The sequence below is a fragment of the Lathyrus oleraceus genome, chromosome 6 (assembly GCF_024323335.1).
Source record: "Lathyrus oleraceus cultivar Zhongwan6 chromosome 6, CAAS_Psat_ZW6_1.0, whole genome shotgun sequence".
NCBI classification, from domain to species: Eukaryota; Viridiplantae; Streptophyta; class Magnoliopsida; order Fabales; family Fabaceae; genus Lathyrus; species Lathyrus oleraceus.
This window is the reverse complement of record NC_066584.1, coordinates 310,376,352-310,386,544: the sequence shown is the minus strand read 5'-3', so window position 1 is coordinate 310,386,544 and position 10,193 is coordinate 310,376,352. Positions and strand designations below refer to the sequence as shown.

The window sequence follows — 10,193 nt, the reverse complement described above, 5'->3', positions numbered from 1 at the left end:
ATAATGTATGCCCTGACCTTGATTATGGTTTTTGTTATTTTGTGGAGGTCGTTGATTCTGAGGAACCGGAGCCTTTGGAGGTTGTTGATACTACGGTTGCTATGCGGGTTGCTGATATTGAGCAGCGGCAATGTACATATACGGGTAGTATGGCACATAAGCCATAGGTTCCTGAACTTGAGGGTAGACATTTGCTATCACAATACTTGTCTCAGCCTCCTTCTTCTTAGCAAAACCCTGAGATTTCTTGACCACTGTCTGGCTATCAATACTAGCAATCTTCTCGGTTTTCAACTCATTCTCAATGCATTTTTCCAATGGTTACTATGTTGGCAAAGTTGGATGATGAACTACCGACCATCTTCTCATAGTACAAACCTTGGAGAGTGCTCATGAAGATATCAACGAATTTCGCATTTGTCAGCGTAGGTATAACTTTAGAAGCCATCTCATGCCATCTCTGAGCGTATTCCCTGAATGTTTCACTGCTCTTGCAGGCTTAATTTTGCATCTGTATCCTGGTGGGAGCCATGTCTAGGTTATATTTGTATTGCTTGAGGAAGGCTTCAGACAAGTCCTTCCAAGATCGGATTTTACTGCGTTCCAAGCTCATATACCATTATAAGGATGCCCCAGATAAGTTGTCTTAGAAGTAATGGATAAGAAGCTCATCATTATCAATGTAGGATGCCATCTTCCTACAATACATGATGACATGACTCCTTGCAATGGAATGGATGATGAGTTGAGATTAAGAAATCAAGTTTTTTGACTTCTTAATCACCAGATGACTGAATGAATGTAATCAAGACCAGATAAAATGATAGAACTCCTGACTTTTCATCTAAACCCTGATGAATGATTTTGCTTGATGTAATGCATGATAAAAATGAAATGATTATGCTATGCTGATGCAGGTAGAAACTCAGAGTAAATTTTAGGGCATGACAGTTGCTTTGCTCTAACTTGCTTCCACGAGTCTTCAAAGAGAAACTGTTGAAAACCAAACAAAACATGTTGATAACCATTTTTGAACGCTTTAAATGACCATGTTGAAGGATGAGTCACCTCCTCATCACATAGTTTTTGGACTTGAAAAACATCATAAGTCCTTAACAAATAAAAGTGTCGACTTAGATGTCATGTCAAAGGGTTTTTATATGATCTTTCAAGATTCTGAACATGTTTGAAAGAGAAAGTGATCTTAATCTTATGGATTTGCTCCTGAGACTCCTCCAAACCATTCTCGGCCTTAACTCCACTTACAGGCCAGTCAAACCAATAGGTCGATACAGTCAATAGGTAGAACCTTTTGGCTTAAGCCTTAGACACTTAGTGATATCAACGTAGTTATGACCATCAATTCGTTAACTTTTCACTCAGCCATAAATCGCAGGCTAACAAGAGGTCGAAGTCTGAGACACGCGGCCTTGTGAAGTTGACCCTTCCGCGTCAAAGGAACTAGAACCAACCCGTGGCCTTGAGCGCAATTCCCTTTTCCTACGAACAAACGCATGTTAAGATATATGATCATGCAACAATCTGTCCTGAGTTTCAGTCATTGTACCTATAATACAAGTCACAAAATCATATCAAAATTAAGGCAAGTAAAATCTGGAGATGCATCTCCGTAAAACAGGAAAGGGAAAATTCATAGACACATCTCCGTAAAAATGCACGATTGTAAAAAATATAGAAATCCCATATGATTCTCTAAACACAAACGAATGTGAATGCATATCTATACAATCCACATATTTTGAATGTAATTACAATCTAATGCATTTTAAATAACCTGTTTTATCTAATACATGTATCACAACTCAAAAATAGAAAGTAAATAAGAAATTTACCGATTGAGAGTTGTTATGCGAAAACTTAAATGAAGTGAATAGAGTGTCTTGGGATTGATTGCAGTGAGGTAGAAGTAGTGTTGAAGCTTGAAAAATGATCTTGTTGTTTCTTGCTCACAGGCTCTTTAAAGTGATTTTGAAAGTGTAGAAAATGAAGGAATGTGGAAGGTTCAGACACGAGATATATCAATTAAAACTCGTTCGAAAATACATCTCCGTAAAACTCACAGAGGACAAAACACTGAGTTTTGATATAAAGATTATTACGGAAATGCATATCCGAATTTACCCTATTATAAATACAGAGATGCATCTTCAGACACATTTTTAAGCAAAATAGGATGGCTCATTCACGGAAGTGTTGGAAGTGTGTAATATAAAAGCGTTCAGAGATACATCTCTGAAATCTGAATGTATTTGTAGTTTTCCACTGTGGTGAACCAGGACCCCGTTAATGGATAAAGTAATACCCAAAACAAATGAGACACACACTTTTTTCGAAGACAAGGCCTCTCTATTTGATCACCCATACTGGTGACATACCCCGTCATTGGTTAGACCAGTCTGTCGAAGTTGAGTTTTAAAACAACGACAGTTTATCAAAGCAGGATAACAACATCTTGCTTTTATACTTTAGTTAGCTCCAGCTTCTATGCTTATCATTGTTTTTTTTACCGTATTCTATATAAACACCTGGTAACTACTACTGCAATTTTTATCTCGTACTACAATTTTATCTTCTTACATTTACTTTGTACTGCAACTTTTTCACTAGGCTTAACTTCTACTCTAGTTCACCTCGTTCTCAATAAATTGTTTTACTTCATTCAAAAAATCTTACTACATATATGTATATGTGGCATTATTACACTGGAGGTTGGCGCACGGACCCCAATGTTCATTGATTCTAAGGATGATGTTTTTTGGAATCTTATGAATATGCGATACATTTGTTGAAACAACGAACCATAGCATTTAGTTACCTTACTTCATTCAGCTATGCTTTAAACTTTGGAAGGTGAAAAAAATCAGTAACACATTTATCAATGTGGTAATTATATAGTATCACTCTTTCAAACTCTCTATATATATCACTTTCCAAACCATCACTTATACTCACTTCTACATCATATCACAAAATATTAAGTTTCACTTGTAGTTGTCATGACTGGCTCTTTAGTTTTAAGGTCTTGTTGTTGTATAGTAATGGTGATAAATTTGTTTATGGCTTTTGGTTTTGGTTCTGCAAAACCAACCAGAGCTTTTTTCGTTTTCGGTGATTCGATTGCCGACAATGGCAACAATCATTTCTTAGCAACCACGGCTCGTGCCGATGCTCCTCCTTATGGCATTGACTTCCCTTCGCATAAAGCCACCGGACGTTTCTCTAATGGCCTAAACATTCCGGACCTAATTAGTATGAGTTTAATTTGTTAGACAAATATTACCGAATTATACGTTAGTTTTTAGAATTCGAACGGTTTAGATCTCATAGTTAGTACTAATATATGTTTGATTAACAATGCTTAACTCTAGTCTCTCATTTGCATGCATTGCCTTGCAGGTGAGCAACTTGGTTTAGAACCAACTCTTCCTTACCTAAGTCCTTTACTAATTGGCGAAAAACTTTTAGTTGGAGCCAATTTCGCGTCCGCGGGGATCGGAATTCTCAATGATACCGGATTTCAGTTTGTAAGTTTTAATAAAAAAAAATTAGCAAGAGGATCAAACCCTAAACTCAATTGAAGTTGACAACATCTTGTTTTTGGCAGCTAGAAGTGTTGCACATTGACAAGCAATTCAAGCTGTTTGATCAGTACCAGCAAAGGTTGAGTTTACATATTGGTGAAGAAGAAGCTAAGAAAGTTGTCAACAAAGCAATTGTACTCATCATTCTCGGAGGCAACGATTTCGTTAACAATTATTATTTGGTCCCGTTTTCAGCAAGATCTCGCCAATTTTCTCTCCCGGACTATGTCACCTATCTCATTTCTGAGTACAGAAAAATTCTTAAGGTTAGTTCACAATAAATACTACCTTTGAAACATGTGCCATTTCATTAACCAACCATGCATGTGCAGAAACTTTATGATTTGGGAGCTCGTAAGGTTCTTGTAACGGGCACCGGACCAATAGGCTGTGTGCCAGCCGAGTTAGCGTTGAGAAGCAGAAATGGCGATTGTGACGCGGAACTCGAGCGAGCCGCGTCGTTGTATAATCCAAAGCTTGTTGAAATGATTAAAGGACTGAACCAAGAGATTGGTTTTGATGCTTTCATTGCTGCTAATGCACATCAAATGCACATGGATTTTATTACCAACCCTCAAGCTTATGGTATTGTGAACCAAACTTTGTTTTTTTTTCAATTGTTTAGTTTTTTATTAAGCTTGACAATGAAATTTGGATTATCAACAGGTTTTGTTACATCAAAGGTAGCATGCTGTGGACAAGGGCCATACAATGGAATCGGACTTTGCACGCCACTTTCGAACTTGTGTCCGAATAGAGATCTTTACGCGTTTTGGGATCCATTTCATCCATCTGAGAAAGCTAGCAGACTGATAGTCCAACAGATCTTAACTGGTTCCAACGAGTATATGCATCCTATGAATCTTAGTACTGTCTTGGACATGGATTAGTTCTGTGGTTTGATTTATACATTGCACTGTTTGATAAATCTAGATATCTTACAGTTGAAGTTCCTAGTTCCCAGCTTGTGTCTCATAAGTTACAATTGCTAATGTTTGCCAGTAATAAAATGTTGTATTCTTTTTGTTGCTATGTTGTAAGATTTCATTGATGTGTGACAATATTAGAGAAAGTGATTGTGATGGTGTAGCTTTTTGATCCTCTTAATTAAATAATATTGCTAGTTTTCAAATTAGTGCATGGGGAGAATATTATTGTGTGGGGGTAATGGTGGATAGTGCATGTGATGAACAGCAGTCAGGACATAAATAAACTCATAAATTGTGTAGATAACTTGTCATGTGGATGGAAACTTTTGAAAAAAATGAAGATATTGTCCAATATCTAAGAGTATTCTACATCTACCAACATACTATGAATTAGGAGTTTCCGTGGTTCATGAACTGCACTGAATCAAACCTTATTTATAGTTCAGTTTAAAACTAGTTTATAATCGATTTGTATTTATAAACTAGTTTATAATCGGTTTGCAACTATAAACCAATTTTATAATTTAAACTCTTTTAAAATCAATTTTTTGAATTTCATAAAAAATAATAATATTTGAAAATATTTATTTTTTTAAAAAAACTTTTATTTATAAAAATTAATTAAATTTCTTATTTTTCGGAAAAAAAATCGGAATAAATATTTTTAAAATTTCATGCAAAAAAATATTTTAATTTTAATTTTTCGGGGAAAAAAATCCAGAATAAATTTTTTTCAAATTTTATTTTCGGAAAAATAAAAAAAAAATTATTTTATATTTCCAAAGTTTTGGGAAAAAATTTCACTACAAAAATTATTTTATTCTGAAATTTTTATTTAAAAAAAATAATATTTTTTTAGACTTTTTTTATTTCAAAAAACAATAATTTTTTATTTTTCTGAAAAAATATTTTTTCTATTTCAAATTAAATTATATTTTTTTAATGAATAAAAAAAATCAGAAAAAAAATATATTTTATTTTATGGAATACAAAATATTTTATTTTTAGATTTTTTTTCTAAAAAACTATATATTTTTTTTATAATTTTATTTTTAATTTTCAATAAAATATTTTTTATTTTTCATAATTCTAAATTTTTTAATTTTCATTTTTTTCATTCTCATTAATTCTTCTTTTTTTTATTAAAAAAAATTATAATTAAAGCAATTTATAAAATAAAACTGGTTATGAACCAGTTTTAAACTGAATTATAATTGGTTAATTTAAATGATTCAGTTCATTAATCATTCAAATGATTTAGTTATTTTATATTGCAATGCAATTCAGTTTAATCATATAATTTGGTTAACCATATTTTTGCACACCCCTAATTATGACGCCCTCTTGCATAGCAAATGTAATGTCCCAGATCCATTGGAACCAACTTTTGGAAGTTGTAGATTTTAGCATTACTACCTAAACAATAAACTATCAATAAAAATATAAAATATAAAAACTTTAAAAAGATAGAAAAAATTCGAAGGTAAATTTATGTATTTCTTATAAAGATACATCTCCGTATTAATTTTTGGACAAAATAAAACGGTGGCTCACTTACAAATAAATGAAATGTGAATTTTTTATGCGTACGAAAATTCATCTCCATATTTTAAAAATATTTTTATATTTTTAGTAGGATGCTTGAGCATCACTAAGAATGCAAAAAGCAATTCTCTAAATTTCACTATCCAAAGTGTCTTTAATAAGTAAAGTAAATTATTGTTAGCGCATATGATAGGTCTCGCGTGAAATCCTCGATATACGAAGGTGGTTATAGATCTCTCTTACTTTTCAGTATGGAACATGAAGAATCGTTAGATGATATCCAACGGTGAATAACCGTATATGATGTAGGTCAAATATGAGTCATCAGGAAGATGACGAATGTCATGTATGAGTCGTGGGTGCATTATACCTTCAAAATATGATTTTAAATTATCATTAGATCCCTTTGTTAATGGACTTTTTAACGACCTAATACAAATACCAATTTAAATTAAGAGGGGAGAAGAAGGTGGGACGACTGGTGTGTTTAGGTAAGAAAGATTTACATTTTGACATTTTTATTTGAGAACAAGTTTAATCTCTCTTGTAACTCAAGGCATTCTTAATTTGAGTCATTTATTTTCAAATTCATTTACTTTCAATCAATTTCAATCTTTAAAGCTCAAATTAATACCAAAGTTGATTTTCCAAAACCATTTTATTTTCATTAAATTCATTTATTTTCATTAAATTCAATCTTTAAAGCTCAAACTAATATCAAAGTTGATTTTCCAAAACCATCCATCATCCGGGTAAGATTACTACATACTTTGTTTGGATTATCGCATTAATTAAACATTTATTTGATTATAGATTTGATAAAAAATTCCATTAACCTAAAACCTTCTTAAACAAAGGTTATCTTCAAATTTTGCCTCACTATATTAAAAATATCCAATTTTATAAAAAGTTTGGTATGAAATCAATAAAGATGAAAGCAAATACATGAAATGACATTTCTCCAAAACATTAATCCTTACCTCTATTTAAGGTTAGAGACAAAGTGAGAAACGAAACATACTATATCAAATTATGAATTGTCCTAATTGTTTCATAGGGAAAATCCTAGAACAAAATATAAACCAAATGAAATTGCCAAATAATGCAACAATTAGTTACACCTTGAGTAAATGTCACTTCTAAAAGAAAGTGAATTCTACCGACATTATATCAAACACTCTTTACTTCAATTTGTCTGGTATAACCTCACTAATCACTACCATAAATTTAATTACAATTAAACAGTTAATCAGTAATTAATTGCACATAAATACAAATGCAACTAACATTATCTTTGTCAAACATTCATTTTCAAAATGTGACAACCACCCATTATTAAAACCATTTTCTCCCAGCCATATTCATGCAACTCCAACTCAAATAACCATGGCTAGTTTTCTTGTTTTCACATCCTACATTGTTGTAATTTTTTGTGTATCAAATGGTTATATCAATGGTGTCGATGCAGCTCGCGCTTTCTTCGTGTTCGGAGATTCACTTGTCGATAATGGCAACAATAATTACTTGGCCTCATTGGCTCGAGCCGATTCTCCGCCTTATGGCATTGATTATCCGACCGGCGAACCCACCGGACGTTTCTCTAACGGCTTAAACATTCCTGATTTAATCAGTTGCGTAAATTAATTTAATTATTTTCTTATATTTGAATTATTGTGTATTGCAAATTAATATTTTCGATATTTATAGGCAAAGAACTTGGATCAGAACCCACATTGCCATATTTAAGTCCTGACCTCAGAGGGAAAAAATTGCTTGTTGGTGCTAACTTTGCTTCTGCTGGTGTTGGAATTCTCAATGACACTGGATTTCAATTTGTATGTCAAAATTTAAAATTTTAATTTGTAGCATTAAATAAAATTTTGAATATATATAGTTTTACTATATGCCATGTATTTTGCAGATAGAAATAATCAGAATCTACAACCAGTTAGATTTTTTTGAAGAATATAAGAAAAAGTTAAGTGTTATTATTGGAGATGAAAAAGCTATAAGATTAGTAAATCGAGCATTAGTACTAATCTCGTGTGGTGCTAATGATTTTGTGAATAACTACTACCTTGTCTCTAACTCACTAAGATCTCGCCAATACGATTTACCAGAGTTCGTTAATTATTTGATCAGCGAGTATAAGAAGATTTTACGGGTAATTTTCGAATTATATACTATTTGTATAAGTTTTTTTCTCTATAAATAATAACAATGTTACAAAATTTTATGCGATTATTTTAGAGACTATATAATCTTGGAGCGCGTAGGGTGGTGGTGACTGGAACGGGTCCAATGGGCTGCGCTCCATCGGAACTAGCCCTTAGAAGAGGTCCGAATGACGGATGCTCAACTGAGTTAGGACTTGCTGCATCGTTGTATAATCCAAAACTTTTTCAGATGATCGTAGAACTCAACCGCGAACTCGGTTCTGATGTCTTCGTTGTCGTTACCATGGATGTGAATGGCGTGTTTGAAAATGGTATATGAATAGTTGTTTAATGTATTTTTAGAACAGGTTATTTTTGGCACTGAAAAGTTGATTTTTAACTGAAGTTGTGAAATTGTGCATGTAGAATTTGTTGAAACAAAAAAAGCATGTTGTGGTCAAGGACCTTTTAATGGAATTGGATTATGCACATTGGCATCAAACATATGTCAAAGACGTGAAGACTATTTGTTTTGGGATGCATTTCATCCATCAGAAAAAGCAAACAAGTTGATTGTTGAGAAAATTATGACAGCTTCCACAGAGTTCATATATCCAATGAATCTCAGTACCATTTTGGCTTTGGATTCCAAGATCAATAATGTTGTCTAGCTAAACCAACCAAAAAAATTATTTTAATGATGTATGTCTATTTGTTTCGTTATATATATTGTTTGTTATATACATAGTATATATATGTTGTTTATGTTGAATAATGAATGTCCTTTTATATGAAATAAATGTTTTTTCTTTTGCCCTCAATTTCTTGACGCTTCATTCATTGTAGTTCACATGCGATTTTTTTTAGAGAGGGAAAAAATAATTAAAAGAGAAATTAGAGTTGAAAAGAAAAAGGTTTGGGTGTGTATGAGGGAATATAAATCTCTAGGTTGCAACAAACAAGCAACATAAGTATTTACTTGTGACTTCCCAGACCTTCTTTGCATGGTGTGTTCAAATACTAATATAGACCAAAGTCTTAAATTACATGGTGTGTTCAAATACTAATATCATGATAAAATGTCATAAATTAAACCTCAAAAGGTTTACTAAAATGTGAAATTCTAGTTATCAGACTTTCGATGTCACACGGGTTGTTATGACATCCAACTCTGCACAGACAAGAATTATGCAGAACTAAAAAGTAAGTATTAATTCAATATCTATGTTGATGTTGTAATATTCTCTCTGCTTCTACTTCTGGACGTGACTCTAATTCTCAAGCTTCTAAAGTTTCGTTACTTAGCTAAAGTTTATGAATATTTCAAGTCAGACACTGACGTGGTCACAAACACACAAACCTTTTTTACTCCGAACTATGGAGCTCTGATTCTTCATCCCTAATGAGTGATACGTAGGCACAAGGGCCGCAATCCTTGGCAAACACCATAATAAAAAACCCAAAATCCAATTCTTTTACACTCTTTAGAAAATAAATAATAAATGTGATAAATATCCACATACATAAACAACCCAAATGGTTCCCATGGAGTACCATGGACGTAAGGGGTGCTAATACCTTCCCCTTGCGTAACCGACTTACAAACTCAAATTTCGGTTGCGAGACTGATTCCTTATTCTTTTTTGCGCTTCTTGGACGCATTCTCTTTTAGAGGGTTTTATCGACTATTTCCCCATGCCTCTTCTTATAGACATATAAATAAAATTCGGTGGTGACTCTCCTGGTTTCTCTTTAAACATGACGACGGTACCGGTAGCGATAAGAGTGCACTAGGTTCATAATTTGATGACTTCACACGTCATTCTATTATAGTCAAAACTTGTATCTAGTATATGCACACTAAACAAAATCTTAGGGTACAAAATTGTTCTCTAAGAGTCTTTATATTGTTATCATCAAAACATAAGGCTAAATGCATAACCAATTCTTGTTCTTACTCG

General features: G+C 32.8%; 2 protein-coding genes across 2 annotated transcripts; both read left to right on the top strand.

Annotated features, from left to right (window-relative positions):
- Positions 1 to 2,793: 2,793 nt before the first annotated feature.
- On the top strand, positions 2,794 to 4,691 carry LOC127091236 (GDSL esterase/lipase At5g33370). Its single transcript, XM_051029818.1, has 5 exons — positions 2,794 to 3,270; positions 3,418 to 3,545; positions 3,626 to 3,868; positions 3,935 to 4,187; positions 4,269 to 4,691. Exons 1-5 carry the CDS (start codon positions 3,018 to 3,020, stop codon positions 4,490 to 4,492), a joined length of 1,101 nt encoding a protein of 366 aa, XP_050885775.1. The 5' UTR covers positions 2,794 to 3,017; the 3' UTR covers positions 4,493 to 4,691.
- A 2,677-nt stretch (positions 4,692 to 7,368) lies between these two features.
- LOC127091235 (GDSL esterase/lipase At5g18430) lies at positions 7,369 to 9,053 on the top strand. The gene is made up of 5 exons (XM_051029817.1): positions 7,369 to 7,706; positions 7,784 to 7,911; positions 7,998 to 8,240; positions 8,327 to 8,564; positions 8,659 to 9,053. The coding sequence occupies exons 1-5, from the start codon at positions 7,463 to 7,465 to the stop codon at positions 8,901 to 8,903; spliced, it is 1,098 nt and encodes a 365-aa protein (XP_050885774.1). The 5' UTR covers positions 7,369 to 7,462; the 3' UTR covers positions 8,904 to 9,053.
- Positions 9,054 to 10,193: the final 1,140 nt, after the last annotated feature.

What these genes read in the sequence shown, in the direction of transcription:
- LOC127091235 (XM_051029817.1), top strand. Translation starts at nt 7,463, where the DNA reads ATGGCTAGTTTTCTTGTTTTCACATCCTACATTGTTGTAATTTTTTGT. An exon ending in AAACATTCCTGATTTAATCA is followed by an intron (nt 7,707 to 7,783) that starts GTTGCGTAAATT and finishes CGATATTTATAG; the next exon opens with GCAAAGAACTTGGATCAGAA. An exon ending in ATGACACTGGATTTCAATTT is followed by an intron (nt 7,912 to 7,997) that starts GTATGTCAAAAT and finishes TGTATTTTGCAG; the next exon opens with ATAGAAATAATCAGAATCTA.
- LOC127091236 (XM_051029818.1), top strand. Translation starts at nt 3,018, where the DNA reads ATGACTGGCTCTTTAGTTTTAAGGTCTTGTTGTTGTATAGTAATGGTG. An exon ending in ATGATACCGGATTTCAGTTT is followed by an intron (nt 3,546 to 3,625) that starts GTAAGTTTTAAT and finishes TGTTTTTGGCAG; the next exon opens with CTAGAAGTGTTGCACATTGA. An exon ending in AGTACAGAAAAATTCTTAAG is followed by an intron (nt 3,869 to 3,934) that starts GTTAGTTCACAA and finishes ATGCATGTGCAG; the next exon opens with AAACTTTATGATTTGGGAGC.